Consider the following 21,029-nt stretch of genomic DNA (forward strand, 5'->3'; position numbering starts at 1 on the left):
GGGGAAGGGGGAGGGGAAGGGAGAGGAGGGACAGGAAAGGGAGAGTAAATAGGATGGGAAAACTAATAAATGTTCTAAGTGAGGTTTCTTGTAGTAGAATGTATGTATCCGCCGTTCTACCCAGACACAGTAGGGCATAAATGAGCAGTTACATTTATTTAGGTGCCACTGTTTCTAGGCAGGATCTGGGTCTTCTTTTCATTCCTAGTGCTAAGCTCTATACCAGGACATTAGTAGGGGTGTAATAGCTTGCTGAATGGATGAGTGGGAGTACTCTGACATACATTTGATGTGTGTGTGTTTTTTTTTTTAAGATTTTATTTATTATGTGATAGAGAGAGACACAGCGAGTTAGTGAACACAAGCAGGAGGAGTGGGAGAGGGAGAAGCAGGTTTCCAGCTGAGCAAAGAGCCCTACGTGGGGCATGATGTGGGGCTCAATCCCAGGACTCTGGGCTCATGACCTGAGCTGAAGGCAGAGGCTTAAGGACTGAGCCACCCAGGCAACCCTTGATGTGTGTGTGTGTGTGTGTGTGTGTGTTTACAATACCCATATTCTCACTGATTTGATCAAAAACCAAAATTAACTTTTTAATTAAGTCTGGCAGAAAGTAGAGATTAGATAAGCATGCATTTGTTGAGTAAATAAAAGAAAACCTGATTAATTTGAATTTAAATTACCTGTGTAACCATTAATTTTTTCTCATTGGCTTGATGCAATGTATGGATTCAATCTATAACAGGATATTTTCCCCCAGTAAATACATTTGATCTGTTTTGGACTCCCCAAAAGCCTTGAGATCACTTAAAAGGCTATTTCACCAATATCACCTCACATTTTCAAGAAAACTAAGGGAAAAATAGATTATCTCACCACAAGAAAAAAAAATCCTCTAATTAAGGGACTAAATTATCGTGCAAAAAGTATACTAATAGAAAAGGGCCCTAGCAGAGGCAATAGATTTCTTCACTAGGTAGCATTTTGGACTTCTAAAATCATGTTTTTTTGTTTTAAATTAATGTCATCTGCTCCTCTTGTTATTTGCAGTTCCCAGCAAGGTACATGTTGCATCACGTTTAGTGCTCACAACAACTGTAGGAAGACAATGGTAGTTCTCAATGGCCCCCGTTTATACATAAGGAATAGAGAAGTTTAGTAACTTGCCGTATGTCATAGCCTGTAAACAGGCAATCAGATTCCGGATTCCCAGCTCTTAAACGTTCTATTGTTTTCTAAACTCTAAGATTTCTGAATTCTAAAAAATGTCACTTGCCATTTTTTTTTTTTTTTTAGAACTATCACAACACTATGTAGTCTACATATATATATATGGATCATTAAGACTTTTTTTTTTTTGAAAAGTATAATCTGAAAAAAAGCCAAATACTTCATATGCACGAAAAGCCCAAGTAAGTTCTGGAGATACAAATGCGGTCCAGAATTGCTTAACAATAAATACTTATCCTAACTCTCCCAAACGCCCCGCGCGACGCTTAAACCCGACCTGCTCAGCGCGAGGGCGGGACTCCGCGGGCCGTGGGAGTCCGCGGCTGGCGCGCAAGCTCCTAGTGCTGTGTCGGCTCCGGCCTACCCGAAGCTCCGCCCACCGGGCCGCGAGGGCTGCCGGGACGGCCCCCATCTTCCTCACGCACGGTAGGCCAGCCGGCGGCGCTGGGAAGTGGAGACGTTGTGGTCGCTGTTAGTGTTTGTGCGGCGTGGCTTTGTGGGACCGGGACCTTAAAGGTGAGCAACTCCCGGTGGCTAAGGGGAAGAAGTACAAAAGGTTCTGCTTTGAGTGGCAGCGGCGCATTCCACTGCCTTGTTGCCTCACGCCGGTGCGTCCTCTCCTCGCCGTCCGCATGTTCCGGGCGAGCGCCGCGTGGGCCGCAGCCCGGGGCGGCGCGCTGGGCTGGGAGCGGAGGGGCACCGGCCGGGGCGAGGGGCAGATCTGGTCTCCAAGAGGAATGCAGGGGCGGGCTTTCCCCGCACGAGGCTGGGGCCCAAGCGAGCCAGTGGTTGCTTTGGAAGTGGGCTCTGGCGGGTCCTTTGGACGGAGGCTGCCCGCATCCCTTCTGTGTCGTTAAGACTTTCTACCTCCACTGCCTTCTGGAGTCGCGGGGAGCAGACGTTTGGGGCCACTGGTTAAATTTCTGAGGTGGTTAGAGGGGGTTAATTGCCCGAGGCTTCCTTGGATCCTGTGGGACAAACCGGATTGGTGGGGCCGCGGGTGTTCCTCTGGCGTCTCTCTCTAGGGTTTTTAGTGTCCCTTACTCACTGATGTCAGGGATTCAGCGCGAAGGGAGAAAGTGTAGGTAATATTTCACTTGTGGTTGTACACTCTGGAAAAGCATCACATGAGACGAAGTTCCAAAATTGGGTAGGCCAAATAAGTCCTGTACGGACCAAACAGTTCTTTTATCTCACCCTTTGCTTTGTAAGGGGCCCTAGATCCTGGTAACGATTTAGGGACGTCGGTTGTGGTCGACAGTGCGTAAGATTAAGTTTTGTAGTGGGTTGGCACCACACAAATTCCTATTACAGGAGCTTCCAGTGTGCATCCAGGTTATTGCATAGCAATTGCAATTTAGGAAGCGATACTTCCAAGAAGTACACCAAAGATGGTTCACTACAGTCAACGAATGGCAGGTTCCCTGATGAGTTCTTACGAATATACGTTTGTAAATGTGGCTAACTGGAAGATTTAATAGAGCACTAGAGGCAAGTGATTTGAAATCCGAAAACTTCGGTTGTGATGCCTAGCAGAGCAGTCTCACCACCTTACTTTTTCCTGCAACGCTCATGTCAGGGATGTGAAACAAGAACCTGGCTGTAAGGTTAACCAGTGTATAGGTAAATTAGGAGACAAACCCTCAGCTTAACATGAATTTAGTGTCCCCAGACTCTTAAATTATTTTCATATGTTTCTTAACATACTGCATTTAATTTAACCCTGATGGTTATATTTGATTTTTTTTTTCATCCTGAAGTTATGCTACTTAATCTTTGCTGATAACAAGGTTTTGGTAAGTCAGTGACTAATTTTAAAAGAAATGCAATCCACAGGAACAAATAAGACTGAGATGTATAGAAATATACTAACATGGTGATCTGCTTAAAGCTGGAAATGGTTGGTAAATAGTTGGAGTTTTTTGCTGAAAGCTTTCTTTATTAGCTAAGTGAAGATAACTACTTGCTTTGTTATAGAGACACCAGTGATTACTGAAAAGGTTGCGGATTATCTATAGCTTTTCAGTTTTCCATTATGTAGTCTAACATTTTCTTTGTTGAAATTTGAGAATTGAGTAGAAAAATTGAACCTGTGAAATTAAAAATTCTTGATTTTTAAGAAAAGAGTGTAATATCGATAATTTTAAAACATTCTTCTAATCTTGAGTGTTATGTAAAAATAATAATAACCTTTTTATGCCAATTTGGAAAAATTTACAGATAGCCACAATGGCTGAAAATGGTGATAATGAAAAAATGGCTGCTCTTGAGGCCAAAATCTGTCATCAGATTGAGGTATGGTTCTTATGATATTAAACTGCAAAAATGTGCTCTTTGAAAGGATATGTAGAGCCTCAAAACAGATACAGAAGGAACATTTAATTTCACTGTAATGACCCTTTAAATGTTTCATGTAAAGTATTAAATATGTCTTTGATTCTTATCTTTGATTCTTGAAATTAGATGGACTTAAAATACTATGCAGTTTTGTATTAGTGGAGCCAGTTTATGAAAGCGAACACCTACAAACATTTCAAAATGTTAACACTATAGACCAGTGTTATCTTTTACCTTTTGGTTTTAATTTCCTGGTCTAAAAACTGAGGATAATAGTGATACTGTCCTCATAAGGTTGTTGGTGAAGATTACATTAGTTAATAAAATGTAAAGCATTCAGAAGAGTTCCAGGCACGTAATAATGCAAAATTTTTTGTAAAGTACCTTCCCTTGTTAAATAACACTTTTTCTGTTTGAAGGTCCTCATAGATTTTTCTGCCCAATTAAGCTGGGTTCTGAGCATTTTTAGTATTGTATTTTTTTTTAAAGACTTTATTCATTTTTTTGACAGAGATCACAAGTAGGCAGAGAGGGAGGCAGAGAGAGAGAGAGAGAGAAAGGGAAGCAGGCTCCCTGCAGAGCAAAGAGCCTGATGTGGGGCTCGATCCCAGGACCCTGAGATCATGACCTGAGCTGAAGGCAGAGGCTTAACCCACTGAGCCACCCAGGCGCCCCTAGTATTGTATTTAAATGGAAGCTTTACAGTGTCCGTAATGGCTGCATAGGAAATTTTCGTTTAATGTTTTCTGTTCTTACTGAGGAACTTCAGATTATGTTATTTAGTGGTTTTGCAGCTATCAGAACTTATTTTTAAAGTTGCATTTCCTGCCATTTAAAAGGTCCTGTGCTACAACTTTTTGTACTAATTTCATTATAATTGTGAAGAAAAATTTTTAATTAATTCAGTTTGATATTTAGAACAGTACAAAGCTGTATATAGACAAAGTTAATAATTTCCCTTCCATAATCTGCCACCTCAGATTCTACCTTCCTGAAGTAATCAGAGTTAACTCTTGATGAATACACTTTCAGACTTCATGGTCAGTGTTCACACCAACATAATTTTTATTTTCTTCCGTTTCCCCCATCAAACATGGGATGCATTTTTTTTTTTATTTTTTATTCTTTTAAGATTTTATTTTTAAGGGTACCTGGGTGGCTCAGTGGGTTAATCCGCTGCCTTTGGCTCAGGTCATGATCTCCGGGTCCTGGGATCGAGTCTTTCGTCGGGTTCTCTGCTTAGCGGGGAGCCTGCTTCTCTCTCTCTCTCTCTCTCTCTCTCTCTCTGCCTGCCTCTCTGCCTACTTGTGATCTCTGCCTGTCAAATAAATAAATAAATAAATAAAATCTTTAAAAAACAACAACAAAAAAAGATTTTATTTTTAAGAAAGAGAGCATGGGAGGGGAGAGGTCAGAGGGAAAAGCAGACTCCCTGCCGAGCAGGGAGCCAAATGTGGGACTCAGTCCTGAGACTCCAGGATCATGACCTGAGCCGATGGCAGTTGCTTAACTGAACCACCCATGTGCTCTGAACATGGGATGCATTTTGGGAGAGTAAAGCTTTATGTCATTAGTAATTTACCCAATTCCCTATATTTCTAATTTTTTAGCTGCAGTAGTTCCATGATGAATATGTATCTATCTGTATTTATTTAGTTTTAAAAATCAGCAAATCATTATTTTTATTGGCATGTTTCCCTACTTTGGCCTTAAGATCAGCTTAACACAGAGAAGTTTAATTCACCATCCAATTTTACATTACATTTTCCTCTTCACTTTTTTAATTAAATGTTTAAATATAAATTCAATTAATTAGCATATAGTATATTATTAGTTTCAGAGGTAGAGTTCAGTGATTCATCAGTTGCATATAACACCCTCCTTAATGTCCATCACCCAGTTACCCCATCCCTCCAGCAACCCTCAGTTTGTTTCCTATGGTTAACAGTCTCTTCTGTTTGTCTCCCTCTCTGATTACATACTGTTTTATTTTTCCCTGTCTTCTCTATGCATCTCTGTTTTGTTTCTTAAATTCCACATAGGAGTGCAATCATGACAATTGTTTTTCTCTGATTGACTTATTTTGCTTAGCATAATACCTTCTAGTTCCATTCATGTTGCAAATGGCAAGATTTCCTTTTTTTGGTGGCTGAGTGGTATTCCATTATATATAATATACCACATCATCTTGATCCATTCATCCTTCAATGGACATTGGGGCTCTTTCCATAGTTTGGCTGTTGTGGACATTGCTGCTATGAACATCCAGGTGCAGTTGCCCCTTCAGACATTTCTGTCTTGAGGGTAAATAACTACTAGCGTAATTGCTGGGTCAGAGGGTAGCTCTATTTTCAACTTTTTGAGGAACCTCCATACTGTTATCCAGAGTGGCTGCACCAGCTTGGAATTCCACCAGCAGTGTTAAGAGGGTTCCCCTTTCTCCACATCCTTGCCAACATATTTCCCGACTTGTTAATTTTAGCCATTCTAACTGGTATGAGGTGGTGACTCATTGTGGCTTCAATTTGTATTTCCCTGATGCCAAGTGATGTTGAGCACTTTTTCGTGTCTTTTGGCCATTTTTATGTCTTCTTTGGAGAAATGTCTGCTCATGTCTTCTTCTCCCTATTTCTCGATTGGATTGTTTGTTTTTGGGATGTTGAATTTGGTAAGTTCTTTTTAGATTTTGGATACTAGCCCTATATCTGATAAGACCTTTGCAAATATCTTCTCCCATTCTATTGATTGTTTTTGGTTTTGTGGGCTGTTTCCTTTGCTGTGCAGAAGCTTTTTACCTTGATGAAGTCCAGATGGCTCATTTTTGCCTTAATTTCCCTTGCCTTTGGAAACAAGTCTCTTGCTGCAGCCGAACTCACAGAGTTTGCTGCTTGTGTTCTCTAGGATTTTGATGGATTCCTTTCTCACATTTACGTCTTTCATCCATTTTGAGTCTATTTTTGTGTATGGTGTAAGAAAATGGTCCAGTTCCATTCTTCTGCATGAGCTGTCCAATTCATGATGAATATCTTTATATGTAAAACTTAGTAAACATGTGTACTGATTTAAGAGAAAATTCCTTAGAAAAAGATGTACCAACTCAAGGGGTATGCACATTACCAAAAACCTTTGATACTGATTGCCAGTTTACATCTCCACCTGCATGATCATTTCTGTGTTCAGGCCAATACTAGGTGTTCTTGTTTTTGGAATTTTTGCCAGTTTGTTAGGTGGAAATGGTATTTCATTGCTTTCTTGCTTTTCTTTGACTAATAATGAAGTCAAACTTTTATATATTTATATTACATTCTTATTTTTAGTAATTTTTTTAATGTCCTTTATCCATTTTTCTATTAGGATTTTCAGGGTTTTTTTCCTTCTCCCTTGATTTATAAGAATTGTTAACAAGGGGCACCTGCGTGGCTCAATGGGTTACGCCTCCTCCTCCTTTGGCTCAGGTCATGATCTCAGGGTCCTGGAATTGAGGCCCGCATCAGTCTCTCTGCTTAGCAGGGAGCCTGCTTCCCCCTCTTTCTCTGCCTGCCTCTCTGCCTACTTGTGATCTCTCTCTCTATCAAATAAATCAATAAAATCTTAAAAAAAAAATGTGGGTGGGATTTTTCATAGTCACATGGCTGGGGATGCTACTAACATTTCTTCTACATTGGGTTGTCTGCTCAGTGGGGAGCCTGCTTCCCCCCTAGCCCCCCGCCTGCTTCTCTGCCTACTTGTGATATGTCTCTCTCTGAAATAAATAAGTAAAATCTTAAAAAAAAATTTGTTAACAAACTTCTTTGTTGTCTTTTACTTTGTATGTTACTTTTGGCATTCCAAATAGTCACACCTGAGTCTTTTCATGTATAATTTTTTTGTTTTTGCCTTATTTGCTTTTATACTTAGTGAGTGCCTTTATGCTTAAATTAGATAAACGTTCACCTGTTTTTTTAATTTGTAAAAATTAGAGTAATTAATCAGTGTATTCTAGTTCTTTTTATTTAACAGTCTGTTCTTTACAAACTGGTTTGAAACAAGAGGCTTCTCACATAATAAATTCTTATCTATGTTTTTGTTTTATTTAAGACTTGATGGTCTATTGACATTATCTGCTAATTATGTTGTTTCAGTAATCAATTTTTAGTTTTACTTTTCTGCTAATTTGAATTATAAATGTTTCATTATCATGTACTGAGGAGAAAATGTTTGTTGGTTGTATTTTTTAAAGAATAGAACATGGCGATGTAATGGCAATTAAAAACTCCAGGATTGGAGTTAGTAAGTTAGTATTGTACAGTGCTCTGAAATATAATGTTATTATCTTGCAGTATTATTTTGGTGACTTCAATTTGCCACGAGACAAATTTTTAAAGGAACAGATCAAACTGGATGAAGGCTGGGTCCCTTTGGAGATAATGATAAAGTTCAATAGGTAAAAGCCTTTTTTATTATTATTTTATTTATTATTATTTTTTAAGTTGGCTCCATGCCCAGTATGTAGGCCAATACAGGGCTTGAACTCACAACCCTTATATCAGGACTGGAGCTGAGATCAAGAGTCAGATGCTTAACCAACTGAGCGATAGGGACACCCCAGTAAAAATCTTTATAAAGTCATCTTTAGATTTAAAAAAAAAAACTTGAGATTTTTCTGTAAACAAGTGCTACCACTAAGTTTTACAATGCTTTTATATATATTTTACAGGTTAAACCGTCTAACAACAGACTTTAATGTGATAGTAGAAGCATTGAGTAAATCAAAGGCAGAACTCATGGAAATAAGTGAAGATAAAACTAAAATCAGAAGATCTCCAAGCAAACCCCTCCCTGAAGTGACTGATGAGTATAAGAATGATGTAAAAAACAGATCTGTTTATATTGTAAGTGGGCCTTTAACATGTTTAATTTTATTTTGAGTATCTTACTTAGAAAGAAACTAGAATGGATAAGAATAAGGACTCAGGAATCATAGCTTTGCCACTTACTGTGTGTTCTTGGGCAGTGCTCTTAAGCTGTCTAATCTTATCTTCATAAATGGGGATTACTTTCTAGAGCTTTTGTGAGAATCAATGAAAAACCCATATAACATTATATAAAATCTTGGGCATATTTTAAGCACCCACTGCCTATCAGCTTTTTATTTGTCAATGGCTAAACTTGATTGTAATTTTCTTAGCATATGAATTTTTTAAGTAGATTTTTTTTTTTATTCAGGAAAATTTAAAGCATATAAAGGTAGCTGACTATATAATGTACCATTATCCAACCTCAGGAGTTAACACATGATTGATCTAGTTTTATCTCTGCCCCAGGTGGATTATTTTGAAGATTTTATTTATTTATTTGAGAGACAGAGAGTGATGAGAGAGAGTGAGAAGCAGGGGGAGGGGCAGAGGGAGAGATTCCCTGGACCCCAAGGATCATGACCTGAGCCAAAGGTAGATGTCTAACTGAACAAAGTGGATTACTTTGAAGCAAATTCCAAGTAAGTCACTTTAATTGCACTAAACATTTAAGAGAGAGAGAGAGAGAGAGAGATAGATGCATATATCCTGGTTTGGTTTCAAGAAAAAATGAATTGGAATTTCTGATAAAATTATTTACCTGAGAAGGCATTTGTACATCTTTCTACTCTTCACAGAAAGGGTTCCCAACTGATGCAACCCTTGATGATATAAAAGAATGGTTAGAAGATAAAGGTCAAGTACTAAATATTCAGATGAGAAGAACATTACACAAAGCATTTAAGGTATGGTCGTAGGATATTAGAATTTTCTGTATGATGTTACAACTTTTTCTAGTTGAAAAATATGTGGGACATTTTTTAAAAGAGTTTTTTCCCCCCTTTTAATAGGGATCAATTTTTGCTGTGTTTGATAGTATTGAATCTGCTAAGAAGTTTGTTGATACCCCTGACCAGAAGTATAAAGACACAGACCTGCTAATACTTTTCAAGTAAGTCTTTATGCGGATGTTTCTTTTGGCCACTTAGTTACATGGAATTGACACACTGGGGTACAGAATATGGAATAGCAACCCCTGTAAGGACAGTACTTTTAGTATCCTTGGGCTATCTTTGATAAACATTTGAAATTTGCCCAGTGGAAACTCCTAGTTCTTTGAGACCATAAGGAAGTGGGTTTTTGGTTTTGTTTAGTTTTTAAAGATTTTATTTATTTATTTATTTATTTATTTATTTATTTGACAGAGAGAGAGAGAGAGACTAAGAGGGAATACAAATACAGGGAGTGGGAGAGGGGGAAGCAGGCATTCCGCTGAGCAGGGAGCCTAATGCAGGGCTCGATCCCAGGACCCTGAGGTCATGACTTGAACTGAAGGCAGACGCTTAACAACTGAGCCACCCAGGTGCCCCAAGGAAGTGTTTTTTTTAATACCTTTTCACTGTTAGGAGTTAATAAAGGTTAAGTTTTGTTTTTTGTTTTTTGTTTTTTTTTATTTTGTTTTGCAGCTAATATATATAATCAAGCTAGATAGTAAAATTTGGGCATCTGTGTTATTAGAGAATCAATCCCTGTCCAATGTACAGTCTGTTCTTATTTCTCATAGTTTATATATACACCTGTATTTGTTTAGTAGAAAGGATTATTTAATACAGATTTGGACCACATTCTTTAATATGTGTGTGTCAAAAGTTAGAACAAACCAGACCATTTTTATGATAAAGTTAGGCCATTGTCCCCTACTTTCACATTATGTAATCTTCTAAGTGTCATTTACTAAACCTAATGGACTTATAGATGTACTGTGATGAATCTTGTAATTAATGTTAACCTTCAAAAGTATTTTTTAATGTGATTTTCATAATTACTTTTATTCTTCGGTTTTAGAGATTGTAGAATTTTTTCCTTTTGTGAAAGTAACACTAGAAAATTCTATGAGAAGTTATTTATATAAATCCTGGTTTACTTTTTTTTTCTATACATGAGGTAAAAATCAATGAGATTGGTATAGACATCAGGTTTCTTTTTGTTTCAAAATTAGATAGTAGTGATGGTTGTGCCATTCTGAATATCTTAAAAACCATTGAGGTGCACTTTTAAGAGGTGTATATTTTATGAAATGTGAAATGTTTTTTAGTAAAGCTGTTACTAAATAACTTCCTTGGCATCTTTTGAATTTTTAGGTAATTATGTTGCTAGAAAGTGTAATATTCCTTCCTGTGCTTAAATCATTCAGAGTAATTTGCAGTCTTATTTTTGTTCTCATGAACTCAGCTCCTGTGTTTTGTGTTCTTTAGGGAAGATTATTTTGCAAAAAAAAATGAAGAAAGAAAGCAAAATAAAGTGGAAGCTAAATTACGAGCTAAACAGTAAGTACGTTGAGCCAGTCATTTTAATTCCTTCAAGTTTTAACAGGGATAGAGTTAGTGGTTCTGGGAAGTGGAGCTTGATGATGCATTCTGAAATGAGTAGCAGGCTTTTTTTTGGGTAGTGAAACATTAAGATCTTAAGCTGCCTTGATAATCTGGGGGCACATTGTGTTGCACTCTACTCACGAGAATCAGAAAACCTAACGACTGGTTTTGGTTATTGAGCAGTGTGTGCTCATGATCAAGGTTAACTATCAGATTTAATTTTCTCATACAGTAATTGGAAACATTCTAATTAACATTTCTTTTATAGAGAGCAAGAAGAAAAACAAAAGTTAGCAGAAAATGCTGAAATGGTAAGTATATATTACTGGTATCTAAAGCTATGTTTCAAATTTATGAGAATAAAAAGCAGGACTTTTTGAAGCAAGTATGTGAGCAGGTCTGAAGTTGTCACTGCACTAAAGTCATAGCCCAATAGTATTGCCCAAACTCATTACCTATCCAGAGAAATAACTTAGTAACGAGATGTACATAATAACTAATACATATAGCTTGAGTAAATACTACTTATTGAAGAAATTAAGAAGGTTAAAATCAGAAACTATCATAGAACAAGGGATGACAAGGGAAAATGCACTAACTGTTAAACTACTTTAAAATAGCATTTTAGATTCTAGCTTTTTGCATGTATTAGGTATAGAGTGGTGTAAGCCATTTCTGGTTTTTTTGGTTGTTTTTAAGAAACTTTTTTTTCTTGTTTTGTATGTTTTTATAGAAATCTCTGGAAGAAAAGATTGGCTGCTTGCTGAAATTTTCAGGAGACTTAGATGATCAGACCTGTAGAGAAGATTTGCACATCCTTTTCTCAAGTCATGGTGAAATAAAATGGATAGACTTTGTGAGAGGAGCAAAAGAGGTTTGGAAACATTCATATGCTTTTTAGCAATGTTTAAAACTCCAAAGAAACTTAACTTTAGAAGACAACATTAGTAGAAACAAAGCAAATTTTTTTAAATTAATGTGTTTATGAAATAGTTTCTACTTGGTCATTTACTTTCCATTTTATTGTTGCCATCACTATATGTAAATGTCTGATATTTTCTGAGTTATGCTATGAATAACTGTTGGTATTTGTGACTGTAAGTTTTGTGATAGCTTCCTGAAGTTCAGTTATTATTCATTGAAATTGATAATTGCAGAGAAGATTTGCAGGGTAGGAAAAGTTTTTGAGTGAAGGAATTAACTATGGAACTAAAAAAAACCTGAAGGGTGTGGCTTTTATTGTCTGTCTTTGGTATGGGGGATAATTTTTATTTTAAATTTATTTTTTTTTTAATAAGATTTTAAAAATTTTTTTAATTTTTTCTTTTCAGTGTAACAGTATTCATTGTTTTTGCATTGCACCCAGTGCTCCATGCAATCCGTGCCCTCTCTAGTACCCACCACCTGGTTCCCCCAATCTCCCCCCACCCTTCAAAACCCTCAGGTTGTTTTTCAGAGTCCATAGTCTCTCATGGTTCACCTCCCCTTCCAATTTCCCTCAACTCCCTTCTCTCCATCTCCCCTTGTCCTCCATGCTATTGGTTATGCTCCACAAATAAGTGAAACCATATGGTAATTGACTCTCTCTGCTTGACTTATTTCAGGGGATAATTCTTTTTAAAGAAAAGGCTAAGGAAGCACTGGATAAAGCCAAAGATGCAAATAATGGTAACCTACAATTAAGGAATAAAGAAGTGACGTGGGAAGTACTAGAAGGAGATGTGGAAAAGGAAGCACTGAAAAAAATCATAGAAGATCAACAAGAATCTCTAAACAAATGGAAATCAAAAGGTCATTAGTTCTGATTTGTCTTTGACCATTGGTTATTTTAACTCATTTGCTTGTTCAGAGGCAGTGACAAGAGATTTAAAACATTTCTCGTGGATTTCTCAATTATGTCTCTATAGGTCGCAGATTTAAAGGAAAAGGAAAAGGAAATAAAGCTGCCCAGACTGGGTCTGCTAAAGGAAAAGTACAGTTTCAGGGCAAGAAAACGAAATTTGATAGCGATGATGAACATGATCAAAATGGTGGATCTGGTAAGTTTTTCTAAGTCCTTTGGTACTTTCATGAGAAATTATATGGCAAAGAACAGCAGTATGGTTTTTCACCTTTTGTATAAGTGATATTCTTGGACTATGATTTACACAAGTTATACTGTTTTTACTGGGAAACAGATATTTGGAAGGTTAAGTTTAGACAGCAGAAGATCTATACTAGGAATATCCTTCTCATTGGTGTTGGGAAATTGTTGCTTTTTAAAAAAAAAAAACATATTAGAAAAAGAGAGGGAGCATGAGTGGGGGGATGGGCAGAGGCAGAGGGAGCAGCAGATTTCCCACTGAGCAGGGAGCCTAGGATCATGACCTGAGCCTAAGGCAGATAGTTTAAAGCAACTGAGCCACCCAGGTGCCCCAGGAAGTTGTTGCTTTAAGTTGTTTTTTAAACAATTATTTTTGTTCTTATGCTCAATATTAAAAGAGCAATGCTTATATAGTGAACTTGACAAAAATTCTGTTATTGTATAGGACCAGTAAAAAGAGCAAGAGAAGAAACAGACAAAGAAGAACCTACACCAAAACAACAGAAAACAGAAAATGGTGCTGGAGACCAGTAGTTTAGTAAAAAATTTTTTTATTCATCTTAATTAGGTTTTAAGCTGCTTTTGTCTTTAGAGGCTTTTAAAAAGAAAACCGAATTAGATCCACTTCAATATCCACCTGTAAGAAAGGAAAATTTTTTGTTTTTAACTTGTCTTTTTGTTACCCAAATGAAGATTTTTTTTAATGTATAGTTCTGTGTTATTTCAAATGATTCAAATATCAAAAGACTTCCACTAAATTGCCTTTGTAATATGAAAATGTATTAGTACAAACTAATAAAATATGTACTATATAAAAAAGAGCAAAAAATTAGTTTTTTATTTTTGTGTGTAAAGCATTTGAGAAATATCTTAAACTAGAATATTGGCTGTTATCCCATCGATAATTATTCTGTCTCCTATGCTAGCTTCCTGTATTTACTCAGGCAACTTGATAACATTGGAAATAATTACTTATTGAAAAGTTCTTCAGTACTGAATGTAGCTAAGCCCGATTCAAGAAACTTACTGATTTCTTTTTATGAAATTTGTATGATGCTGGCAGGTCATATCGCAGCTCTATAAAACAAAAGCCATCTAAGAATAAAATTTCACTTGCTGTCCCTGACATACATACAGACATATGTAAATTAAAATGAAATTAAGGAAGTACTTAACCCTGGTAAGCAGAACACTTCAGACCTGTCACTTTAACTTCCCAAAGACTGAGACCTGATACATTCCCAAGATTAGCCATGGCTAACTAAGGTTGGCATTTCTGCTATTTTGGTCATTTATGCCAAAATTTGAGGTTATGGGGAAGAATTTGAAAGGATAAAAACTGGACAGAAGATGATGGTATCTTTCTAATTTCCTAATAATCTATAGCTAGCAATCATAACAATCATGCTTATTTTTAAAATTTCTTGTCCAGATTTTAATATTGGTAGTAAGTAGCTAATTATTTTTCTATTAAGCTCTCAAGTGAAAATACAATTTTCTTATTCTAAGAATTAATGTAGGTTCTCCGGATTTACTCATCAGTTTTAGAGGGATGGCAGTAGACTGCCTGACCTTCATATTTTGCAACACAAATTCTCTGTAGGTTACAGCTTTCAAAATGTTCATGTGCAATCAAATAACCTTCAATAAATCTTAAAATGTGTATTATAATTCAGTAAGTCTGGCTGGAGCTAAAAGGCAAATCTCAACTCCCAAGGGATATGAATAATGTTGGTCTGAGGATCACATTTGGAATAGCAAGGTACTGGCTTGGTATATTTGGAGTTGTTCTAAGGTGTTCCAAGTTGAATATTACAATACCTTAAACTAGGTTAGGAATGACAATACTGGGTAAATAGGCGGACTGACAGACTTTTCCACATTACATTACTAATTATGAATAGGACTAGTTACATGGTTACTACCACAGTGGTAATCCTAGTCCGTTTATTATCAAGTAAAGAATATTTTCCCCCTTACTGTACTTATTTCAGCCTTCAGCATTATTTGGATTTTCCTGTTTCTAGTTATATGTTTACCCCATTCTGGTGTTTGTGAATATTACCCAATTTGCTAATAAAAATGTATCAAGACATTTACTAACAGTGTGGATGATTATACTCTATCCCCCACTAAAAGAAAACAGTTTCATGTTCTCTGACTCCAGGGACAATTAGAAAATTGAAATGGAGGGATGCCTGGATGGCTCAGTTGGTTAAGCAGCTGCCTTCGGTTCAGGTCATGATCCCAGTGTCGCGGGATCGAGTCCCACATTGGGCTCCTTGCTTGGCAGGGAGCCTGCTTCTCCCTCTGACTCTGCCTGCCACTCTGCCTGTGCTCTCTCTCTCTCTCTGACAAATAAATAAATAAAATCATTAAAAAAGAAAAAAGAAAGTTGAAATGGAAAGGTAATCAGGCATGATCTGTTGGTATTTTCCACGAGTGGATTTCAAACAGGTCTGACCCACTCCAAGCCCAAGCTCTTTTATCACTATGATGCTAAACAACTGTTCTGTCATCGTCTGGAGTGACCAAATAGTTGGGCACTATTAGGAATTTTCAGCAAAATACATAAATTGGGACAGTCTTAGGCAAACCCTGATACCCTCTCTTTACTTCATTTCCAACCCATTACCAACTCCTCACATTTTGTCAAACTAAAAATGTGTTTTTGTTTTTTAAGATTTTATTTATTTGAGAGCGAGCGAGCACACAAGCTGGGGGGACAGGGAGCAGATTCCCCCTGAGCAGGGAGCCCCACCTGAGGCTGGATTCTAAGACCCTGTGATCACCTGAGCCAAAGGCAGCTGCTTTTAACTGACTAAGTCACCCAGGTGCCCCCGAAAACATGTTCTACAGCACCTTTTCTTGGCACCTAAAACTCTGGTTGGGCTAATGAATTATTGACCTTAAGTAATTAGGGTTTAGATGTATTTTGTGAGAAACTTAAAAAATTGTCTTACCTGCAATAATATCTATCTTGATTTTCCATTCTGTAGCTTTCTTTTGAATATGCTGAAGATAACAACATGTTAATGTGAACCTTTTTTTTTTTTAAATAATTGGGAATTACTTTTTTGCTAATATTCATATTAAATTTTTAAGCTTTTAAAAATTCATTAGAATTTAGACTCTTAAAAATGTTTCAGCTGTTTTGGTAGTATTGTGAAATTAAGAAACCAAACCATTACCAATTATAAGAGTATAGATGAGTATAGTATAGGTGATGAAGCTGAATTCAAATACCTTGACCGAGATAACACAGGGAAGTGGTAGTCTGGATTTCAACCTAAGCAGTCTGGCTCTATAGTCTTGTGTCCTTAATCACTGTTGTGCTGACAAAAAATATACCCAATTTTCTGGAATAAATCTTCTATACCACCATATGTTATACTGCTGGCAAGAATAATGGAAAAGGGAGGTTCTGAACTCACATCAGTTTAGCTTCAGTTCTTAAAGTTAGGTCTTACTGTTTCCCTTAACGCACACAAAGCCACAAAGGGACAATGAGACTAACAGAGTTAGGCAAACTAGGACATACTGTAATCTTAGCTATACCACACTTCTCTACTGAACTATAGTCTCTCCTGGTAACGGTTCCTGCCTGAGCAAATCTTTGGCAAAAAAAGTTATATAGGCTGGAAGAAAACAGATCACAAATGTTAGCTAAAGGGAAAATTGTTTCTAAGTGCCATGATGTTTTAAAAGTTCAGGAGAAAGAGATACCCTGGTAATTAGTATTCACAGCAAATCCTTAAAACATTGTCATGAATTTTGAAGTAGCAACATCATGATGATTTGAACTTACATCTCTAGTGGAGGATTTGTGTAAAGAGTATACTGCTGTTCTTGCCATTTCCAAAGCAGTCTTCAGAAATGCCATATCTGTCCCTGTTAAGAGTAGAAAAAACTCATTTAATTTATATACCTGTTACCAAAACAAAAGATTAAAAGAATACCATGTATTTAAAAACTTTCTTCCCAAATTCCAAAATAGACACTTCAGATTCTTCTGCAAAAAGACAAGATACAAAAAAGTAGAATATAGGAGTGCCCGGGTGGCTCAATCAGTTAAGCATCTGCCTTGGCCTCAGGTCATTGAATTGGGCTCCCCTGCTCAACCGGGAACCTGCTTCTCCCTCTCCCTCTGGCTCTGCCCTCCCTCCCCCAGCTCATGATCTATCTCAAATAAATAAATTTTTTTAAAAAGTAAAATATGTATCTTTTAAGGTTGATAGAATAAAACCAGAATTATACTATCTTCTTTAAATAAGACTAAAGTAAAAGTTTTAATGTTCCAAATTAACAACTCAAGGGAGAAGAGAAAACAGGTACAGCAGTAATCAGAATCAAGCAGGGGCTGGAGGGAGAACTCTATTCATGGCTTCTTGGTGCCTGGGTGGCTTAGTCAGTTAACTGTCTGCCTTTGGCTCAGTTCATGATCCCTGGGTCTTAGGGCTTGAGCCGGAGGCCAGCTCCCTGCTCAGCAGGGAGTCTGTCTCTTCCTCTGCTCCTCCCCCACCCCCTCTCAAATAAATAAATAAAATCTTAAAAAAGTAAACTTCACGTCTTTTCTTCGCACAGGCTTTCTATCCTCCTTGCCTACAATACACAGGATAAATAGCCACAGTCAGCCACTGTTACTCATGATCATATGTTGAAACTCTTGGTGTGTTAAGGCATTAAAATGAGGTTCTAAAAGTATAAAATCCTTTACAGAATTATAAGGGTTAGGTAAGTCATTCTTGAAAGCAAAGTATAAACAGTAAATTAATTTAAAAAAGCTATTTACTCAACTGTCCTTGTTAAGAATAGAAAAACAAAGATAGAAAAATTCAATTTCCTAGACATACATTAAACAAACTGAAATTATTGTAATTACACAGGTAAGAGATGGTTTATTTAATGAACAGTGACAAAATCATTTAACCCAAACAATAAGAAAATGGATTTAAAACTTGCTTTTCTATACATGTATCAGTACACTTGAGTCTTTTTACTAACCTTTATTATTTTTGGTCCCAAAAGGAGGATTCATAATTACTGTATCAAATGACTTGGACATTCTGTTAGATAATGAGCACACATCACATTGAACCATGTCAACATTTGTTAACTCAAACTCCTCCACATTCCTATTAAATATTTCCAACGCATCTTCATCTATGTCAAATCCAACACACAACCTATAAATACAGAGCACACATAAAGAATGACTATTTATAGCTCCCAAAACAATAACAAAATCAAACCATATTTTGTTTTTTGTTTTACCATTCTGCTCATTCAAAATGTACTCACTATCATATTCTTGCTCCCCTCATCTCATACTGTAGAGTCCCATAAATCTAATTTAGTTAATCCTATTAATGTTTCTTATTCAGACCACCCTATACCCAAACGTTACATATAGGATCACCTACCCCGCTCCTAACATTGCAGTTCCGATGCTAAGAACGCCACAACCACATCCTAGATCTGCAACCACTTTATTTTCAATGTCATCATATGTATTATGGATTGTATAGAGCATACATGCTAAAAGATCAAAAAACATATTAGGGAATAAGAGTAAGTTGATGACCAAAATCCAATTCATATAAATGACTAATGCAATTTCTTGTCTTGCATTATTCTTCCCCCAAATGGTGTTCCAAATTATTTTTTAAAAAATAAGGTATAATATCTTGTTATGTAGTAAGAGGCACCACAAGAACAATAACACACACCAGTGGTTCCCAAAAACTACTCTGGTAACAATGCGAAGAATGACAAAATTCTGAAATAAAATGAGAAAAATAAGGCTAGAATGTTTTTTCCTCAGCCTGTTCAAAACATTGCCCCCCCCATATATCAGTTCTTTCTTTGATGTTGAAATATTTTTGCAAGGATGGTGAGAGTAAACAGGTTTTAAAAATATCTTTTCTTGTCAAAATATAAACTTGGCAACCCTGTATCAGTCTCCCAAAACTGTTTTGAAATCTGTTAAGTCTGGAGATCACCAATACTGAATAAGCATTAACATTAAAACGGTCCAGAACTTTTTGACAAGTTTGTCACCAGAACACAGGTACCCTAAGTGCAAGCTAGAATGAGAAAAGTCCTATATCCACAATACAGCCTTTAGACACGTAAATTCATAAACTAATGAGAACTGAGGAGTAGAGCAGGAGCTGCTGAGATCAGAAAGGGTTCTTCCAAATACACAAAGGTCTGGGATATATACTAAAGGTTAAGCATGAATAAAACTACTGATCTCTCCCTGTGGATATGTGAACCAGCAAGAACTACTGGCCAACATGATGCCTTAGCACTAGAGGTTTTATCAAAAACACAATTGGGGTGCTTGCTGGCTCAGCTGGTGAAGCATGCAACTCTCCATCTCAAGTTATAAGTTCAGGCCCCACATTGGGTGTAGAGATTACTTAAAAATAAAATCTTAAAAGAAAAATTCACAGTTAGAGGGATATCTCAGTCTGACTGCTATCCCAATTACTGCTGCAAGTGTTAGTGACTTTGATGCTGGTATCTCAAAGAATTAGCACGTCCACATGCATGTTATACCCTGGGTATGAACAAAGGATTTTTTAAAACATTAGACTTCACTAGGAAACCCTACAGTCAGAATACACTAAAGAAATCATCTAAATTGAGAAAATAGGTCTTAACCCAGACACAGTTTTGTGCCAGTTTTTGGTTGGAATTATGACACTATGTTGGTGGTATATACTTGTTGCAGGTATATACTTTCATTGGCTGCTTAGAAACAGAACTAATGTTGAAGCTGGGAGGGATTCCCAAATTAATTTTCCCAAGACTCCTCAATGAATTTGACAATATGTTTATTAAATATGGTTTTTCCTTTGTTGTCTGCTGTACTCCCAGTATCAATCTCTCGGATCAAGCAACACTGATGACTCTCGGATCATTAAAAACCAAAACAGCCTCATTTTATAGCACCTATTCTGGATTTGTTAAACACAGTCCTTCCGCTACCAACTCTAATACTCATTCTAGGGCAAGTATAACACAGGAATCCTTGCATTTGCAATTCGTTGCAATAGAAAATTGATCTTTCCTTTGCAAACGTGTCCTGAGCTCCGAACTAGTAGCAGGAGCTCCTCTAGACAAGGAATTGTGTGAACATGACTGACAAGTTCTTTACCCTCAAGTAGTTTATAGTGTAGAGAAACAAACACACTAAAGTGATGTCTTACAGTATTAAGAGGTATGCAGAAAACCAAGCAGTGAAACAATAAAAACGGTTTTTGGCGAGGCCGGGGCGGCAGGGGGGGGGGGGGGCGGTGATGCTGGGTTTAGCTGCATGTCAAGGAAGTCCTCTCTAACGTGATATGTAATCTCAGGGCAGAATTCCTCTAGACGTTCTTTGTATTCAAATAACTGTTCTATTTTCATTATGGAGTAAGCAGATAGGCCTAACCCGGGAAGCAAAGCCATGGTCACCAGCCGCCCTACCTGCAATATGCGGCCTGGTGGGATACTGTTCTAGAAGTAGCTTGGGCTTTTCGAATACATCCACTTGTTGCAGGCGACTTTCTAGTTCCTTAAGCCTTAATTTCTTCATTTTTTTTTTTTAAAGTGTGAATTCGCAGGATTTAACAACACTGAATCTGCAGAGAAACCCATTTAACCTGCAACTCCCCGCATTGCTCCCCGACCCCACCCCAATCTACCCACCCCATCCCACCCCTTTTCCAGCACCACTGGCTGGGGCCGGCCTGGGGAGGCAGGGAGCGAAGGGCACACCTAGCCCAGCTCTTCCTGCTTTCCTTCCAGCTCCAGCGGCGGGCGGAGTCTCCGGCCAGCCTCCGACCCGCCGCCAGGATACACCGCGCTGGTCTCGGGCTTCTCAGAGACCCGCAGCGGCCCCGGCTAGCCCCGGAGTCGACCCACGATTCCTCCAGCGGCGTCCCGGCACTTCAGCAGACCTCGCGCGGGGACCAGGGCCGGAAGCGCTGCCACGCATGCGCGCCCGTGTCCGCTGCCTTGCAGCC

At 37.6% G+C, this 21,029-nt stretch overlaps 2 protein-coding genes across 5 annotated transcripts; one reads left to right on the forward strand and one right to left on the reverse strand.

Annotated features, from left to right (window-relative positions):
• The first annotated feature begins 1,609 nt into the window (after positions 1-1,609).
• Positions 1,610-13,843, forward strand: SSB (small RNA binding exonuclease protection factor La). Its single transcript, XM_059394137.1, has 12 exons — positions 1,610-1,744; positions 3,449-3,523; positions 7,885-7,988; positions 8,262-8,436; positions 9,198-9,305; positions 9,411-9,511; positions 10,815-10,886; positions 11,200-11,242; positions 11,665-11,805; positions 12,536-12,722; positions 12,839-12,970; positions 13,460-13,843. The coding sequence occupies exons 2-12, from the start codon at positions 3,458-3,460 to the stop codon at positions 13,546-13,548; spliced, it is 1,218 nt and encodes a 405-aa protein (XP_059250120.1). The 5' UTR covers positions 1,610-1,744; positions 3,449-3,457; the 3' UTR covers positions 13,549-13,843.
• On the reverse strand, positions 13,549-20,986 carry METTL5 (methyltransferase 5, N6-adenosine). 4 transcript variants are annotated; one of them, XM_059394138.1, is made up of 8 exons: positions 20,782-20,985; positions 20,491-20,645; positions 18,438-18,552; positions 18,019-18,200; positions 16,823-16,905; positions 15,978-16,029; positions 14,042-14,091; positions 13,549-13,651 (listed from the first exon to the last, which is right to left on the reverse strand). In XM_059394138.1, exons 2-8 carry the CDS (start codon positions 20,597-20,599, stop codon positions 13,613-13,615), a joined length of 630 nt encoding a protein of 209 aa, XP_059250121.1. In that variant the 5' UTR covers positions 20,600-20,645; positions 20,782-20,985; the 3' UTR covers positions 13,549-13,612. The 4 variants fall into 4 exon arrangements, with proteins under 4 accessions (XP_059250121.1, XP_059250123.1, XP_059250124.1 ...); XM_059394140.1 differs by lacking the exon at positions 14,042-14,091 and having other exon boundaries at positions 20,782-20,986; XM_059394141.1 differs by lacking the exon at positions 20,491-20,645.
• Positions 20,987-21,029: the final 43 nt, after the last annotated feature.

Source organism: Mustela nigripes, chromosome 3 (assembly GCF_022355385.1).
Source record: "Mustela nigripes isolate SB6536 chromosome 3, MUSNIG.SB6536, whole genome shotgun sequence".
Classification (NCBI taxonomy): domain Eukaryota; kingdom Metazoa; phylum Chordata; class Mammalia; order Carnivora; family Mustelidae; genus Mustela; species Mustela nigripes.

Excerpts from the sequence above, each read along its gene's own strand:
- SSB (XM_059394137.1), top strand. The coding sequence starts at position 3,458 with ATGGCTGAAAATGGTGATAATGAAAAAATGGCTGCTCTTGAGGCCAAA. Across the intron at positions 8,437-9,197 it reads AAAACAGATCTGTTTATATT|AAAGGGTTCCCAACTGATGC; the intron begins GTAAGTGGGCCT and ends TACTCTTCACAG. Across the intron at positions 9,512-10,814 it reads GACCTGCTAATACTTTTCAA|GGAAGATTATTTTGCAAAAA; the intron begins GTAAGTCTTTAT and ends TGTGTTCTTTAG.
- METTL5 (XM_059394138.1), bottom strand. The coding sequence starts at position 20,599 with ATGAAGAAATTAAGGCTTAAGGAACTAGAAAGTCGCCTGCAACAAGTG. Across the intron at positions 18,553-20,490 it reads CACCAGGCCGCATATTGCAG|CATGTATGCTCTATACAATC; the intron begins GTAGGGCGGCTG and ends TTGATCTTTTAG. Across the intron at positions 13,652-14,041 it reads AATTTCATAAAAAGAAATCA|GTGGATATTGAAGTGGATCT; the intron begins GTAAGTTTCTTG and ends CCTTTCTTACAG.